The 19,000-nt window shown below is 35.7% G+C and overlaps 1 protein-coding gene across 1 annotated transcript; it reads left to right on the top strand.

The window, feature by feature from the left end:
- The first annotated feature begins 9,097 nt into the window (after positions 1-9,097).
- LOC107817840 (F-box/kelch-repeat protein At1g16250) lies at positions 9,098-11,279 on the top strand. Its single transcript, XM_016643731.2, has 2 exons — positions 9,098-9,688; positions 10,314-11,279. Exons 1-2 carry the CDS (start codon positions 9,127-9,129, stop codon positions 10,847-10,849), a joined length of 1,098 nt encoding a protein of 365 aa, XP_016499217.2. The 5' UTR covers positions 9,098-9,126; the 3' UTR covers positions 10,850-11,279.
- Positions 11,280-19,000: the final 7,721 nt, after the last annotated feature.

Genomic DNA, 19,000 nt, shown 5'->3' with positions numbered 1-19,000 from the left:
ACAGACTTCCAAATTCAAATCTGAACATGTGCCTAAGTCCAAAATCACCATACGAAACTATTGGAATCATCAAAATTCCATCCTGGGGTCTTTTTCTCAAAAGTCAAATCTCCGGTCAAACTTAAGAAATCTTTAGCCTTAGATTTCTAGATTCCGCTAAATGGCGATAATTTGATCTAGGGACCTCCGAATTTGATTTCGGGCATATGACCAAGTCCTAAATCACCATACAGAACTTCCGAAATGGTCAAACTTTTATCCGGGTTTGTTTGCTCAAAATATTGACCGAAGTCAACTCAGTTGAGTTTTAAAGCTCTAGTTCACAATTTAATCTATTTTTCACATAAAAACATTCCAGAAAATTATATAGACTGCGCACGCAAGTTGAGGAATTATTGATACCGCTTTTTCAAGGTCTTAAAATACGGAGATAATTATTTAATTTAAAGATGACATTTTGGGTCATCACATTCTCCACCTCTAAAACAAACGTTCGTCCTCGAACGTACTAAGAATTATTCTCAGGTTACGAAATTGATGATTTTACTTCTACACAAATATTTGCAATTGATCCCACAGTACCGCATTCAACATAAGTCCGACAACACCATTTCAATTTAGATTATTTCCTTTATCCATATTTGTAAACTTGAAGACCAAATTTCTTACACTCCAATCATTTACAAAAAGGTCCGATTTTCACGTCAACACATGATATTAGTCCCGACTGGCTATAGCAACTCGTGCCTACGCACCCATCAAATACGGGGTACTACATTCTCCCCTACTTAGGGTCATTCGTTCTCAAATGAGAAGTAGAGCAAGTCCTTAAACACATAATGTAACTTATCTCTTTCTTTACACATCTCAAAATCCAAATTTTTTAGAAATTTTGGCAAAGTCTCCCCTGCAATTAGGCCTATCCACCTGCCAGAGTAACACCAAAACAACTCCTAACAACATGTCCACAACCCAACAAAGCACCATAAAGTATATATTAATAACACTAATCTCCGCATTACAAGCACGACATTATCACAATGTATCTTGACATAAAACACATCATATGTATGATCATAACCACATCTCTGGTCTTAATAGTTGTTCATAAAAGATTACAACATCACTAATTAACCTCATGTTAACAAAATCTCATTTCAAACCTCCAGTTTACTAACAACGAGGCATGAAGATCTCATAGTTACTTACCAGAATTAACGAGGAACAATTTACATCCCCGGTCACTCACCTCGTAGTCTAAAACTCAATGATTACAATACAAATCTGACAAATTATGCACAAAGATATTCATACAAGATTTTTTTCCCAGTATAATAGGCATGACTCCCTATAAGTACTATAGTACAAATTTTTTATTTCACAAAAGGAGCATTTAAACACATAATATTTTTTCACCACAAGGACTTCGTCCGTATATAACATCTACCGCAGCTTGTAGCCCGATTTAAATATTTCTCATTATATTAAGATGCGAGGGTCTCATCCTCAGTTCTGAATCACAAGTATTATGCACCTCGTGCCAAGCGAAATATTTCATTTTCTTCTTTCAAATATTTTCCGTTTAACAAAATTACAACATATAATGATAGACATAGCTATCTCCATCGAATCTCCCAACATGAGTATTCACATAAGCAGATTTCAGAACTACGAAGCTCACTCATAAGTGGAGTACAATAGGAGGACTTGCCTCGATACTCAGAACCGAATCAAGTTAAGAAAATTGTTGCTTTATAATAATTCGAGACAGTACGTGTAATGACACCATCTGGTATTGCGACCTCAGCCATACCATAGAAAATATATCAACGGGTTGGGTCTCCACCTCTAGGAGTCTCACCCCCACCTCTAACATCCTGACCCCTACCTCTGGCTGGTCATTTAAGTGGAGTAGTAACTGCAATGGAGCACGTAGCCTGCGTGCTTTTATAAAATATGTTTCTCTCAAGTCTAGGACAATTTTCCCATGATGTGCTTAGTACTACCACATTCATAATAATCCCTTTGAGGGTTCAGCTGCTCATACTGAGTCTATGCTAGATAACTGGAATAACTATTATACAAAGCTCGTGTCGGTAGTGCATTAAAAGAACTTACTGGAGCAACCTGAGTAATCAGATATATTGATTGGGTTGGCCGGCTACCCAAGCCCCTATCATAATGATTTGTAGTTGTAGAGTAGAATCCCTGAATTCTTTAAAACATAAAGACCTATTGGTTTCCTTAGCTTCCTCTTTTCCTCATCTAGAACACATTCTAACATTTTGGCAATTTCTACCACTAGCCGAAATGAAGCATCAACCTGTAGCTTCCCGGGTTTTACTAAATTTCAAGATCATAATTGAGTCCTTTAATGAGTCTGTGGACTCGCTCTCTAGCTTAGGAACCAAAGTAGGAGTATGACGGCTAACTTATTGAACTTGATGACATATTCTGACACTGTTATGGTGACCTGACACAACCGTTCAGACTACATATACCACATATTACAGAGAATTCGAGAGACAAACTCCTTCAAAAACATTTCTGAGAACTACGCTAAGTAGGTGGTGTTGCATTGGCTAGTCTGCCCTCTTCATAGGCTTGCCACAAACACCGGCGGCTAATTTCTTCTTTTGCTATGTTGACTCAACACTGTTGAGCTAACCTATTTATTCATATACTCTTCGATTCTTCTTTGAGGTAAATCTTTCCCCTAATTATGCACAATAATCACAAAAGTATAGCTCCATCAAGATAAATCTTGGCACGAACTACATAGTCCAAAAGATTGTCAACCACTGTACTTTCTCTGAAGCACCCCAAAATTTGCAACCTTGACTTCCACACTGAGCAAACCTTCTTTAAATGTAATTTTTTTTTCTAACTCCTTTGAAACTGAAGTATTGGATTATTAAGGAGGCAGACATACCGCAAGGCTTAACCTTATCCCCTGCATGTCTCAGGCCTTAAATATGTGTAAATTGTTAGGGAGCCTTTCAGTACCATATATATATATACATACATACATTTCAGGTCAAAACTGATATAACATATGACTATTCGATCTATTCATTGATAGTGGACATCCCCATTTTGCACGAAGTCATGGGTCACAACGTCCGATAATCCACAATGTTGACATTTTAACTCATATAAATCAACCAGACGTCAAGGTCCGTTGCACCTCTACAAGATTCACTAGGTGATCTTCTCAATACGTCCGCATCTTCGGACGAAACTATAATGGGTCTAGTAAATACCTAATCTTTCCACCACCTCTTGGCGGAATCCGTCATCTGAAACACAGTAAAATCAACCCTTATTGCTTTCAACTATTCCCATATTCTGCAGTACTTCATGGCAGTGGTTCAGAAAGTCCTATGGGTCCTCAGAAGGTGTACCACTAAAATGGACTAGAAATAGCGAGGTAAACTTATCCAATCTCGGCAAAGCCTCAAAAGACAAGGCAGGCCTGTCATCGGCCTGTGCCGCAATAACTGGTTGAGCTGCCCCAACTAGATGAGATTAAGCTAAATCCTTCATAAGCTCATGCAATACAACCCATCTAATTCCTCAAACCATTTGCAAATCTCGCATTCACCCTCGTAACAGTCAAGCCCACTCTTATAAGCGATCCAAACTCAAATTGCAACACGTATATTTTACTGGTAAAAGAGGACTGCCAACCAACAACAGAAGGATCACACAAACTTCAGAACATCCGGCAGGAAATAATCCACTTGCTTAGCCTCAAACTGGTATCTCTCTATACTCTTCCATAATCATAACTATTACACAATCACTTAACTCCCCTCTGAGTCTGAACTCATAACACAACATGAAGATTTACTCTGCTCCACTACTAAACTACACGAGAGGTCCTTCAGCACACCCATAGCTCGAGGCCATATGCCAACTCAAGACAGAAGTCAAACACCTAATAATCCTTGATACATCCTCAGCAAACTCTTCCTGTCACATTCGAACAATTTGAACACATTTCGCAATCAAATCATACTCATCCCTAGTTATCCAGTCACAAATCCCACCAGTAAGGACACAAACAGACATATAAGTCCCAAATGCACGTGCTCACACAATCGAAATCTCAGTACTCAAGCCACAAACAAAACCTGGCCTCAAGTCCTCCAGATTGGCCCAACATTACACACAGAAATCACATCTCGCCTTTTGATTAGGGAATCACAAGCCGTCGATGCACAGATGATACCGAGTGCTCATATGCGCACACGAATGCGTGGAAGTAATTCAAGGAATTACGTTTCAAGTTTAGACAATGTCGCACGATAAGAATTCAAGAATGTGGAATTTCCTAAAGGGTTCTGCAGCCTCTCGAAGATAAGTACAAACATCTCTGTACCGATCCGCAAGACTTTACTAAACCTGATCATGTCTCGCGAGACCTATGTAACCTAGTGCTCTGATACCAACTTGTCATGAACCAAAACCTCACCTGTCGTGATGGTGCCTATCGTGGTACTAGGCAAGCCTCAACTCAATATCTCAGCACAGTAGAAATTTTAAATAAAGGCGGAATCAGTTAATATTAAATAAAAACCTTTTTAAAAAGAATAAAACTCCAAAAGTACTAAACAATCCATCCCCAAAACCCGGTGTCACTGAGTGCATGAGCATCTAACTGATAACAATATCCAACTAATAAAATACATTATGAATTATAGAACAGTACAACATGAAAGGAAAGGGGAGTCAAGGTAGCGAACGTCATGCAGCTATCTCAATAGTCTCCTAAGTCTGACTCCTCAATCAACAACCACCGTGACCAAAAATGCCTGGATCTGCACACGAGGTACAGAGGGAACGTGAGTACACCAACTCAGTAAGTAATAGAAATAAATAAGGAACTGAGAAGTAGTGAAGAGCTATGCAAATACAGTTATCTCAATAACTTTCAATTTAACAGTATAAGTCTCACCAGTGCATACTCAAGTAAACTAGATATCAAATATTCCAGAAATATGTACGACAAGGACAAATAGCAACTAAGTCCGGCAATTAACTGAAAACAAATACGACCTCTCAAGGCAACAGTCACTCGGCTCATCTCAACAACTCAATCACTGGGCTCCCAGCCCTCAATAATCATAGTCAATAGGTACCTGTGCTCACTGGGGGTGCACAGACTTCGAAGGGGCTCCTTCAGCCCAAGCGCTATAAACTGCACGGATAACTCACGTGTTGTACGGACAACTCGTGTGCTATAATATAATATCTGAATCCGCACGGACAACTCACGTGCTGCACGAAAAACTCACGTGCTATAATAAAATATCTGAATTCGCACGGACAACTCACGTGTTGCACGTACAACTCACGTGCTATAATAAAATATCTGAATTTGCACGGACAACTCACGTGCTGCACGGACAACTCACGTGCTATAGTATCAATAACCTTACAACTAGGCCCTCGGCCTCACTCAGTCATCCATCTCTCCAGTCTCTCGGGCTATCAAAAATCATATAAACAGCCCAAACAAAAGTAATGTCATGTATCAACAATGAGCAGTAAGAGACGGAGACATAATAAGCAAGAAAAGCTATGACTGAGTACAAAACAACAATTAGCAGCTAATTCAGCAAGCACGCGACCTCTCAGGTCTCAACAGTGATCACATAAGGCCTAAACATGATTTCTAACATGAAGTACAGTCAATTTACATGAAAACAGAGGGAACATATATTAAGCAGTAGGCCAATTGATTCCACAGTCTCGCGGGACGGACCAAGTCATAATCCCTATGGTGCGCGTCCACACGCGTGTCACCTAGCATGTGCGTCACCTCCAAAATAGTCTTACGACACAATGTCCGGGGTTTTATACCCTCAGGACCACATTTATAACCGTTACTTGCCTCAATTCGCGCAAAATCCTACTTCGCAATGCCTTTTCCTCTCAAATCGACCTCCAAATGCCTCGAATCTAGCTACAATAATTCGATTCAGTCAATAAAAATTATAGGAATTAACTCCACATGGAATTCTACATTTTTCATTAAAAATTCGAAATTGCACGAAAAATTTGCCGGTGGGGCCCACGTCTCGGAATTCGATAAAAGTTGCGAAATATGAAATCTCATCCAACCCCGAGTCTAATCATACCAAAATTACTAAATTTCGATAATATTTTGACCCTCAAATCCTCAAATCTATCCGAGAGGGTTTTCAAACTCTTCCAACTAAATTCACAGATTTAATGCCAAAACTAGTAATAGATTCGGGTAGTCTAACCAAAATTAAGTTAAGAACACTTACCCCGTTGTTTTCTCTGAAAATCTCCCGAAAATCGCCTCTCCCCGAGCTCCAATTTGGTAAAAATAGAAAATCAGAACTTAACATTCTATCTAGATTTTCCCGGTTACTGTTCACGCACGGGAACTATTCGCGGTATTATTTATAGACACTGCTCATGGGTACTATTCACACACACTTTTCATGGGCACTGTTCACAGATATTGTTCACATGCTGTTGAAAAAAATCAGCAACTGTCCAAAGAGAAAAATTCAGCAGCTTTTTTTTTTAATATTCGATAACCTTCCGAAATCCACCCGAGGCCCTCGGGACCTCGACAAAATGCATCAACCAGTCCTAAAACATCATACGAACTTAGTCAAAACCTCAAATCACATCAAATAATACTAAAACCGCGAATCACAGCCCAATTCAAGCCTAATAAAACTAGGCAACTTCTATATTCGATGCAAAAACCTATCAAATCAAATCCGATTGACTTCAAATTTTGCACATAAGTCATAAATGACATAACGAAGCTATGAAAATTTTCAGAACTGGATTCTGACCCCGATATCAAAAAGTCAACCCTCGGTCAAACTTTCCAAAAAATCTTCTATTTTCCAACTTTCGCCAAAATGCGCCGAATTATCCTACAGACTTCCAAATCCAAATCCGAACATGTGCCTAAGTCCAAAATTATCATACGAAACTATTAGAATCATTAAAATTTCATTTTGGGGTCTTTTTCTCAAAAGTCAAGTCTCCGGACAAACTTAAGAAATCTTTAGCCTTAGATTTTTAGATTCCGTTAAATGGCGATAATTTAATCTAGGGACCTCCGAATTCGATTTCGGGCATATGACCAAGTCCCAACGATACGGAATTGCCGGAATGGTTAAAACTTTTATCCGGGTTCGTTTGCTCAAAAAATTGACCGAAGTCAACTCAATTGAGTTTTAAAGCTCTAGTTCACAATTTAATCCATTTTTCACATAAAAACATTTCGGAAAATTATATAGACTGCGCACGCAAATCGAGGAATTATTGATACTGCTTTTTCAAGTTCTTAAAATACTGAGATAATTATTTAATTTAAAGATGACATTTTGGGTCATCACACATATAAACTTCCTCAAAATGTGAGATTTTTAATTTTGACAATAAGATAAGTTACCTACTACAATAGTTAAAGGTGACTTGACGAATTAAAAATACCTTACATTGATGGTGTAGATAAAGAAGGAAATTTTACCTCTTATAGCAAAGGTGAACACCCTATTTATTATAAACCAAAACTATTTTAAAATATTATTTTCTATAGCTACCTTTTATATTTTATAGCAAAATAGGTATTTATGGTATACACTACCATTGAGGCATGAAATACATTATTTATGTTTTTTCTCTCTCTTTCTTTCAGTTAACACACGATTCTCTCTCAAAATCTCAGCAAAACTTTTCTTCTTTCTCTCTCTCTTCGAGCAAAACTTCTAATCGTGAATTCTCTTCTCGAATCCTCTAGGGTCACTGCAATTGAAAATACTTCTACAGGTTCAGTCAATCTACAGTGTATATACCAACATGAACTTTGGATGAACAATAGGCCAGAAGTTCTTAAAAAGATGAATCATCAGTTTCTACACAGCTATGAGTCAGAATCTTTGGTATCATCCTCTACGATTGGCTCATCCTCTTAGGCGAACAGATCTGGCTAAGGCTATGCCGGATAAGACTTAAGGGTCGAATTTTTGTTCATCTCTATTTTTAATTTTAGTACAATGTATACACTATTTTGCTTGGCAAAAAAATGCCATCTTCGACGAACTTTCTTCTCTTTGTTATTTTGTTACATACAATGATACAAATACAAATATAATGTATTTTGTATAAATATATTATTTTTTTGCCTGTATTTATGTATTTCGAAAGTCTGTATTTTTTTAATACAGTCAGATATCACGTTTTTGTGATTCATTGTTGTTTGAATATTGTCGAACTAAATACGATGAATTAAACACAATGTATAATAGTGAATATCTGCGAATTGAATACTATATATACAGTCGAGTTGAATAGAATGGTATACACCTTATTTTCTTGATTTTTTTGTTGTTTGGATACAATTGAATTTAATATAGTGAAATTGACTACAATTTAATATTGCGTTTTCCGTTATTAAACACCTGTAATCACTATTTTTAGGCAGATTACCTCACCGTATTTATAAATACATTCGCACGAATACAGGAAATACATGATTAAACATTTGTAATCCCTATTTTTTACCTCACTGTATTTATAAATACAGTCGCGCGAATATATGGAATATAGCACAATAGCAGCAAAATTTATGTAGAATTGATTTTGTTGAGTTAAATTAGGAGTGATACACGCTAATTGATCCTCTTTCTGTTATTAACAGTTGGACTCACATATTCTTTAGGCAAATTCCGCTATTGTATTCATGAATACAGCAATACGAATATAGTGAATACAGTTGCGCATTTGATTCTCCTATTGTTTATGCGAATTCCACTACTGTATTTACCCGAATATAACAAATACAGTCACATAACAACTAAATAGTAGCTATAGGAAGTAATTATGTATATGACAGTCATAAAAAGTTAATAGCCACTAAACAATAGTGGTTTCCGAAAATTCCTCAATAAAGAATAGCTACTTTCAATATAAACGTTAATTACCATTCTTAGCAACAAGACATACTTAGGAATAAACTACAAGACCCTTGGTATTATCTGTTGGCCCTCCCCCTATATTTTTCAGCCCATGTCACACTAAAAGAGGCTCCCTCTCTCCCAATCCAAGGAAAAAATAAGCAAAAACATGGGTTCCATTTCATCTCCTTCACGAAATCCTATTCGATTCCAAGAAAATGAAGATAACTATTACCGTATATATGCCTCTTTTTGTGAAAAAGATTATACTCCTAACGTTAACATGTCGAATTGGATATCATGTTACCATCCTTCAACAAATTCATGGCATCGACTGACTTCAATTCCAGACCTTCTTGAAAACCAAGTTCTAAAGGGCTTTTCAATTGTTTCAATTGGCGAAACGATTTACGTTATAGGAGGAAGACATTGTCACAAGGTTGTTGGTGACGATTCTGTTCATGAAAGGGACATAAATGTGAAATCCTCAGTGCTTAAATACAACACACGTACGGATACTTGGTCTACTTGTGCACCTTTAGTTACACAGAGATATAATTTTGCATGCACTTGTAAAGATGGTAAAATTTATGTTGCGGGTGGACAAACAACGTTGGACAGTGCTGAGGGTACCTGTTTTGCTGAAGTATATGACCCTGCTATAGATGAATGGAAACAATTACCAAATATGAGCACGTTGAGGTACAAATCTGCTGGTGTGGCATGGCAAGGTAATGTTTTGTAGTAGTTTGTAATAGGAGTATTAAGGTTACAATATTAATGTTTGTATAGATAATGCCCTGCATTTTCCTTTAAATAACCTATTCGTATAATCTTTTTATTATCGCAGTGCATAGGACTTATATTCTAAAAATGAATTTTTTTTAATTTGAAGTTATAAGAAAATGTATGTACTACTATAGCAGAGATTAAGATACTTAGGTTCAATCAAGCGTATCGTTAAGCTTCATGAATTCAGGGGCTGCAATCGTCGGTGGTTAAGCCTAAGGCCAACTTTTACGATCTGCTAGCTACCAGAATTCGATTGATGGGACGTCAACCGCTATCCACACACTCAAGAATAGAATATTCTAGGGTTTCTTTCTGATAGTTAGGGAAAGGAGGATTGGCCTCTGTTTATAAAGAGTTGGTGCCCATCCCATGCGAATTGTTATTGAGCCTTATTTATTCAAATATACATTAATTTAATATTAGACATTTTGTTTATTCATCACTTGGATCACATCACTATTCTTTTAGGCTATAATTAATTAATGTTAGCCCAAAATCCAACAGTAATCTTTTACGCCTCAAAGTTTACTCTTAATTATTCTGTGTTTCTATTTTTTCTAACAGGTAAAATTTATGTGGTGGGAGGATTTGCTAAAAGGGGAAACAGTGACAGCCAAGGACCATATATGATGGAAAGAAGCTCTGCTGAGCTGTACGATCCACAAAAAGAAAAGTGGGAATACGTGGCAAGAATGTGGGACCTGGATATACCACCTAATCAAATAGTGAATGTTAATGGAAAATTATTCAGCTCAGGTGATTGCTTAAATGCATGGAAAGGACATATTGAAGCCTATGATGAAAACCTAAATATCTGGAGCATTGTAGATGGGTCACATTCACCAATATCCACGTCAGATGCCACGGAAGCAATTACGTGTCCACCTATGCAAAGAATATTTTGCACAATGGCACCTATAGGGACTAAACTCTACTTTTTGGCTGGCTATAAGATGCAAGGGGAGATATCAAGAACCAAGACTGAAGTCCACGTGTTTGACACATCAGCAACTGCTAATGGCTGGAGAAGTTTTGAGCCAATAGAGGATGAAGGTGAAAAAGAGCTTTGTAGTCATTGTTGTGTTCTTAAACTGGATTAGCCATAAATTTATGGTTTATTGTTAAATCGGGGAGGTTACTTTTGGAGAAGAATCTGAAGAAAATAGCTACCAGTAATAGAATAACAACTGATCCAAATGAAGTAGCATAAAGAACAACCGATATCCTCATCATATTGTCTACGTTTACGAAAGTAATTATAATACATAGTGGATAAATTAAATTTTGTTAGCGGATGAAATTAAATGTCAGGATTAATGCATGAAGAATAAGAAAAGAATATGTATTTTGATACACAGAGTTGAACGAATAAATTTTCCCCAAAGTAAAGTTTCTATACGTTTACATGCATGCTTAATTGCCTAAGAAATATGAGATACCAGCACAAAGGCGAAGGGAGAGTAGACGCTACGGGTTCAGCCGAACCAGTAAACTTTGATCCAGGCTATGTATTTATTTAAAAAAATTTATTGAATATGATAAATTATTGATTTAGAGCTCAATAACTTGAGAGATTAAGAATTCCGAACATAAACTTCAGCTGCGATATGTGATTATCTTTTAACAATTAGCTTCCAATTTGCTTTCTGGATAGAAATCCCCACCTTTTCTAATTTTCTATTTGCTTAAAGGAAATATAATTAGTAGGAAAACTAGCTTATTTTTGATAGTTAATTTGCTTTGATCTCACTTTAGGTAATATTGCATTTTTAACTTAGTGCCATTTAAGGACCTCGTTATTATCATGTCCTGCGTAAAAATTGGACACTTCTGATTATATTGAACCGTGAAATATGATGGTAGTAAAGCATGGAAACATCTTTCTTAAATATGTCTTCATTGGATTCTTTGTCTAAAGCTAGATATACATTAGAGAAGAAAGTTGCTAAAATGGCCCCGAACTGTTGTTAGTACAATAATACCTCTAATGACCCGATTGATCGTTTTGAACAATTGCATCCGGTTCGGCAGTTTGAGTTCAAGAGCAGCTTCACATTATGTATATCGACTTGTGTGCAGGGTTGGATTCAGTTTTCGGATGAATCGGAGTCGGATTGGAAAGAAGGAATATAGTCCTCGAAGCTTAAGCGGAGAGAATTTGACCGGAATTTGACTTTTGAGTAAATGGCTCCGAAATGAGTTTTGGATGATGTCAGTAGCTTCGTATGGTGATTTTGGATTTGGGCGTGTGTTCAGATTTGGGTTTGGAGGCCCGTAGGGTAATTTGAGGCATTTTGGTGAAAGTTGGAAAAGTTGAAGTTTGGAAAATGGAGAGGTTTGACCCATAGTTGACTTTTACGTTATCGAGGTCTGAATGCGATTCCGAAAGTTGGAACAGCTCCGTTATGTCATTTGGGACTTGCCTACAAAATTTGGTGTCGTTTGGAGTTGATTTGATATGGTTCGGACGCTTGGTTGCAATTCTAGAGGTTCTTGAAGTTCATAGTGATTTTCATGTGTTTGGGCATCTGATTTGTGGTCTTAGAGATGTTTGAAGTGATTTGAAAGTGGGGCTAAGTTCGTATGATATTATGGGACGTGTTGGTACATTTGGTTGAGGTTCCGGGGGGGGGGGGCCCCGGATGAGTTTCGGGGTGAATTTTGAACGAGTCGGTGCATTTCGGTACTCTAAGATGGTTCTGGCACTTTTGGGAGTGGGAACCGCACCAAATATATGCGGACCGCAGAGGAGAGTGCGGACTGCACTAAAATTTTACGGACCTCAGTGCGGACCGCATAATTTCGTGTGCGGCCGCGTATCAAGATGTTCTGCAGGATCGCTGGTCCGACTTCGGAAGCTTATATCTTTTGATCTACAAAGAATTTTGAGATGATTCAAAAACGAAAGTTGTAGCTCTTGGTGTCTAGTTTACAGAAAGGTAAAGACATTATAATTTGGACATCTGTAGAGAAGGTTATGGCCAAAATACTAAAGCATGTCACTGCAGTCAACATTCTCCGCGGTCAACGATGGTTTTTTTTGCGGTCAGCATTGATGGGAATCTGGGAGGTGTACTATAAATATGACGTTAGGGTTTTATTTCATATTTTGACCTAGAGAGCTCGGATCTTGGCGATTTTTCAAAGGTTTTTCAAGAAATTCATCATGGTAAGTGATTTTAACTCGGATTTGGCTAGAATACATGAATCTATCATTGAATTCATCATTTGATTCATGATTTGGGATGGAATTTGGGAAAAATTGTGAAATCTTTTAAAAATGTAGAATGATGATTTGAAGGACCAAATGGTATCGGAATTGGATAATTTTTGTATGGGTGAACTCGTATCGAAATGGGTATTCGATTTTTGTAAAGTTTGTCGGGTTCCGAGGTGCGGGCCCGGGGAGTTGACTTTTATTGACTTTTTACAAATTGTATAAGAATCATAGTTTTGTTAATTGGAATTATTTTCTCTTGCATTGTTAGATGTATTCAAGTTGTTTTTGGCTAGATTGAGTCGAGCATTGATGAATTGGTAAAGGAAAAGCTAAATTGAGTATTGAATTGGCCGGATTGAGGTAAGTATCTTGCCTAACCTTGTGTCGGGGACTTCCCCTTAGGATTTGAGTCTTATATGCTATTTGTAGTCGATGCATATGAGATGACGAGTGTGTGCTCGGACTTATTGTGGAAAATTTATCTTTAGGGTTCGTAGGTCCTTATGTTCATTATGTGGAAAGTATCCCCTTATGGTTGGGTTTCCTAATTTCTTAAATTGCCGCTATATGCTCCATATGATGTTATTAGCTTTCCTCTAATTCGTACGTGTTACTTGACCCTTAATTGCCTTAATTGAAGTGATTGTCTTCCTTATTGTTTTGATACTTCTTGATTGTGAGTTTCCTTTATGACTTCGTGTAAACATGCTACATGTCCAATTGTTGTGGTTACCGTGTAGTTATCACATGCTTATTATGTCTGGTTGTTTGTTGAGGTTATCGCACTTCTTGGTTTTTTCGTGATCCTTATTATGTACTATTCTTGTTTAAATTGACGATTATTCATGTCGAACAAGACTTATGACATTCTCTTGGAAATTGTCCATTGTTGACTATTGACTCGAGTTGAGATCTATATTGCGAAGCTAACGGTTGAAACAAGATTGGTTATTGTTGATTCCCTTACCGGGATGTTATTGTTCTATATTCTTGATTCCCCATGTGAACTATTGTAAGCACGTGATTTTTGCCCTATATGAGAAATACTCCCAAAAAATGCAAAATAAAATGATTTTCCTTGGTGTGCAATTTTGAGTATTTTTGTGATATTTTTGGATAATTATTTGTATTTGTTTGTGTTTGCTTATTTGTTAAATTAATAAAAAATATAAAAATATGTCGCATTTTGCATGTAGGATTTAATTCTACAATTGTTAGTAATTAAATTATTTTTACAAAAATTAAAAATTACAAAAATAGGCACCTTTTGCATTTTTAGCATTTAATGTCCAAATATACAATTTTATGCTTAATTATTACTTAATTGTGCGTTAATTGTTATTGGAAGTTAATTTGCGCTTTTATAACTTAATTTAGTTCTTAATAATAATTTAAGTACTTTTATAATTTAGTTTTAGAAAAATAAAAGAAGAAAAGAGAACAAAAATACAAAGAAAAATCGGATTGGGCCACTTCTTCAATTTCAAACCACAGGCCCAAATAATTGCCCAACTTTCCCCATGACCCGGTCCATTTCAAACCGGGTCGATCCGGTCCGCTCCATTAACCCAACACCCCTTCTTCATTTTTGTCCAACACAAAACAAAACCGAAAAATAAAAAATAAAAAGTGAATTATCACTATTAATAGTTTTATTTTTTGTTTTTTTATATATAAAAAAATCCGAAAATATTTTATTTTATTTATTATTTTTATTTTAAAATATATATATATAGTAATTTCGGAAATGATTTTAAAAAAAATAAAAAATAAAAAAATAAAAAAAGTAAAAGAATGTAGAAAATTTAAAAAAAGTAAAAAGTTTTAAAAAATTTAAAATTAAAATAAGGTTGGAATTAAAAAATAAATATAAAGGTATCTGAAAATTTAAAAAATTTAAAGTATTTGAAAGTAGCATTTTTAAAAGAAAAAGAAAAGATAGTTGTTTGTTTTTTAAAGAAAAGTTAAATAAAGTGAGATTCTCTTTTAAAAAAATAAAAAGTGGGATTTTAAATAAGATAAAGTAATTAAAGTTGGAATTTTAAAAATAAAAGTAAATAAAGGTGGGATTTCTTTTTCTAAAAAAATAAAAGCAATTTGTAAGTGGGATTTCTTTTAATTAAAAAAATAATAAAATAATAAAAAAACAAATCTGAAAATTTCGAAAATTTTGCTATAAATAGAAGAGAAAATTTAGGAAGAAGGGGTGGAAAAAGAGAGGAAAAACTAGATAGAGAGAAGAAAAAAAGAGGGGGCGGAGAGAGAAGTATACACCCGATATACATTCTGGATACACTGAATATACAGGGGCAGAATTCATTTTGGAGAGTTTTGAAGTTGAAAAAGAATAGTTACTGCTTCATTCCCTCGCTTAAAATCTGAAATAGTCAGAACCTTCCTGCCTTTTACTTCTTCTCTATACTTGGAGTCGTTTATAGTCTCCTGGGTTTTCTGCTATTCCTACTGTACTGGTTTGCGGTGTTGCTGAATCTGCTGTTGCTGTGTTATTACTGCTGCTGACTTCTCCTTCTTTTGTTCTTGTACTGCTGTTTCCAGGTACACATTTGTATAATCTCGGCTTGAAGCAAAAATGAAATATTAATCAGGCTTTGTTCCTGTTGAATTCCTCCTGTTTAGATTTGTGGTTGAATATAATTTTCTTTTCTTTGTATAAAAATGTAGTTGATTGATTAAATTAGTAACGATGTCACATATGTATAACTTCTTCATCTAATAATGTTAGTTTAAATTAATCAAAGAATAGTTAATCTGTTTTGATATTATGGTGTGTCAATCTCACGTTTTAGTATTATTGAATAATAGAATATAGAATGAAAGCAGTTTTTCTTTGTACAAACTCGGTCGCAATTTTCCATTCGCATTAGCCGTAAACTAATAATTAATAAGTTACGTTTTTAGCATGTAATTAATTAAGAGATTTTCTTTTATTTTAGAGACGAACTTAATAGGAAAATATAGTCACTGTAGGTTTATCCTTTTAAATAAAAATGAGACGAGCCTCGACAAACAAAAATGCACAAGCTGCGGGGCCCTCTAAATGTATATATTAAAATACTTAGAATTCGGGACAGGCCGTTTAGCGAATTTTACGGCATTCCCAAAATAACAATACGCTAGTTACTTTAGGCGCACCTTTAATAATTTAACCTTCTTAAACACGGGTGCACATTGATGTGACCCAAATCCAAATCTCAATAGAGTCAAAATGTGTCGACGACCACGGGTACATTGATTGTAACGCGGTTCGGGATATATTTTCACAACGTTGCAATTCCTTGTAGAAAATAATAATAACAATTATGAAAGCGGTAAAAAGTTAAAATTTGCACATAAGTTCATATTTGTATAAAATCAGATAATCAAGCCGAATATAACAGTTGAGCGACCGTGCTAGAACCACGGAATTCGGGAATTCCTAACACCTTCTCCCGGGTTAACAGAATTCCTTATCCGGATTTCTGGTACGCAGACTGTAATATGGAGTCATTCTTTTCCTCGATTCGGGATTAAAATTGGTGACTTGGGACACCCTAAAACTCCCAAGTGGCGACTCTGAAATAAACAAACCAATCCCGTTTCGATTGTCCTTTAATTGGAAAAAACTCCCTTGTACCCTCTCGGGTACGGAAAAAGGAGGTGCGACAGCTCTGGCGACTCTGCTGGGGAATACTTTGACCCAGAACCACTGGTTCAGGGTTAGAAATTCGAGCTTAGATAAATTGTTATATTTGGCTTTATCTGATTTTTACATGTTTTGAGCCTAATGTGCTAAATGTTGCCTTTACCGCTTTGATATTATATGAACTGTATATAAACTGTGCCGAAACCTACTCTTCTTACCTCCGGGGATGTGCTTACTGGTTAAGACTCCCTATTCTGTTAGTGTCATACCCTAAATAAAAGAGGCTCGGAAAGTTTCTAAGCCGGTTGGCCTTTTGGTTCCCGGACAGGAGCTCCTTCCTCAACTCGAGTGGTCCGCTCGGGTACACTGTCTAGAACACCGACCCAGGTTTTGAACATAGAATAACGTGACTTCATGCCGGATCCCTAGTAGGAACGCTCATTTGCATCACGTTGCATTTGACTTAGGGGACTCAACACAGGGGTTGGGTCCGTCTAGGACTAGCAACCTGATATGAAAAAGCCATCCTGATGCATCCTATTTGTTTTCCGTGCATTTATTTGTCTCATGCCCGCATGCTGACCGGTGTTTGAATATTATGAATATTGTGAAATTGAAAAAAAGGAAATAGCGGTTAGGGAATTGATTGTTTATTTTTGAAAAAACCCAATACCCAAATACTGTCAAAACTCTGCCGAAATTTTGGAAAGAAAAAAAACGTCTTATTAGTTTGTTTTATTAAAAGCAAAGGAAAAATAGAAAAAAAAATCGTTGTTCTGTTTTGTTTTTCAAAAAAAATATATAGAAATATATAGTTTGTCTTGTCATAAAAATAAAAATTAAAAAGAGTCTTACTTTTTTAAAATGGGTTTTTTGTAAAAATTCAAAAAATAATAATAATAATAATAAAAAAAAAAGAGTCTTTCATTATTTGTATATATATATATATATATATATATATATATATATATATATATATATATATATATATATATATATATATATATATATATATATATATATATATATATATATATATATATATATATATATATATATATATATATATATATATATATATATATATATATATATATATGTCTTTATTTGTTGCAAAAATATTTGTCTTGCCAAAAAGTCTAGAAAGGCTTTTAGACCCCCAATTTTCAAAAACAAAAAAAAATCCGAAAATATTTTTCTTCTTTCAAAATTGAAAAGAAAATTCAAAAAAAAAAAAAATTTAGAAGCATTTCTTTTATTAAAGGTAAAATTCCGAAAAATATTTTCTTCTTCCTTTAGAATAAGAAAAAAAAATGGAAATTAAAAAAATATATATATCTTAGAAGTCTTTCTTTTAAAAAGAAAATCAATCAAAAATATTTCCTTTCTCCTTTTAAAGTAGTTCTTTCACAAATTCAAAAAAGGAAGTTAGTTTATCTACTTATTCTTGATTGCCCGAACTACGCGGGGTTGATTCTCACCGGATGTGAGATACGTAGGCAACCCTCATCGGGTCCAACCCCACCTTTTGCTAAAAAAGCCAAAAATAAATAAATAACAAAAAATATATGTCAAATTTTAATTTTGGTGATGTTGTTTTGTCATAAATAGCTGAATGTTCCCGAATGGGACGTCGGAAGGCTGACTTTGCATAAACAGCCACCTTTGGGTCATTTTTTAAGACTTGGTCCAGTTGACCCCCACAGCCTAAAAATCTTCGTCCCCGAGACGTTGAAAGGCCGTGTTTGCAATATTGACTTTTCTAATTTGAAAAACGATAAAAAGAGTTATAAATAAGTCAGGTGATGCTGTTTTGTCATAAATAGCCGAATGTTCCCGAAAGGGACGCCGGAAGGCTGACCTGGCATAAACAGCCACCTTTGGGTCATTTTGAGATATGGACCCACACAGCCTTAAAAATCTTCGTCCCCGAGGTGCTGAGGGTCGTGTTTGCAACATCAGGTTTTTATTATAATTTGAAAAAAAAACAAAGAGTCGGCGGTCAGGTGAATACCGTTTGAATTTTGTCATAATAAGCCGAGCCAGCTTCGGCCGCGTCTTAAACCGTTCTTGCCGAAATAGCCTTAGAGTATCTTTCAGTTGTCGAAAGGTTGTTTTCGTAAAAGAATGGACAAGTTGGTAAAGTGTCAAAATAATCCTCCCCGGCCTCAAAATTCATGTGAAGTTTGACAGGGGCCACATTTGCAAAAATAACCGTTTGGTTGCATTTGACAAACGGGGAAAGGAAGCTGGCCGTTGTTTTTGTAAATCTTTTGATTAGAATATGCGGGTTGTTTGATTTTCAAGTTTGTAGGTCATCTTTAAACCTTCGAAACCCAATTTGTTTTATTATGAAAATTGATAAAGAAAAAATGTTTCATTGCTTTT

This window comes from Nicotiana tabacum, chromosome 10, assembly GCF_000715075.1.
Source record: "Nicotiana tabacum cultivar K326 chromosome 10, ASM71507v2, whole genome shotgun sequence".
NCBI classification, from domain to species: Eukaryota; Viridiplantae; Streptophyta; class Magnoliopsida; order Solanales; family Solanaceae; genus Nicotiana; species Nicotiana tabacum.
This window is presented reverse-complemented; position numbering and strand designations above follow the sequence as displayed.

Bases quoted from the DNA above. Each gene is read 5' to 3' on its own strand.
- LOC107817840 (XM_016643731.2), top strand. From the start codon at position 9,127: ATGGGTTCCATTTCATCTCCTTCACGAAATCCTATTCGATTCCAAGAA. The intron at 9,689-10,313 runs GTAATGTTTTGT...TTTTTCTAACAG, and splicing joins TGCTGGTGTGGCATGGCAAG to GTAAAATTTATGTGGTGGGA.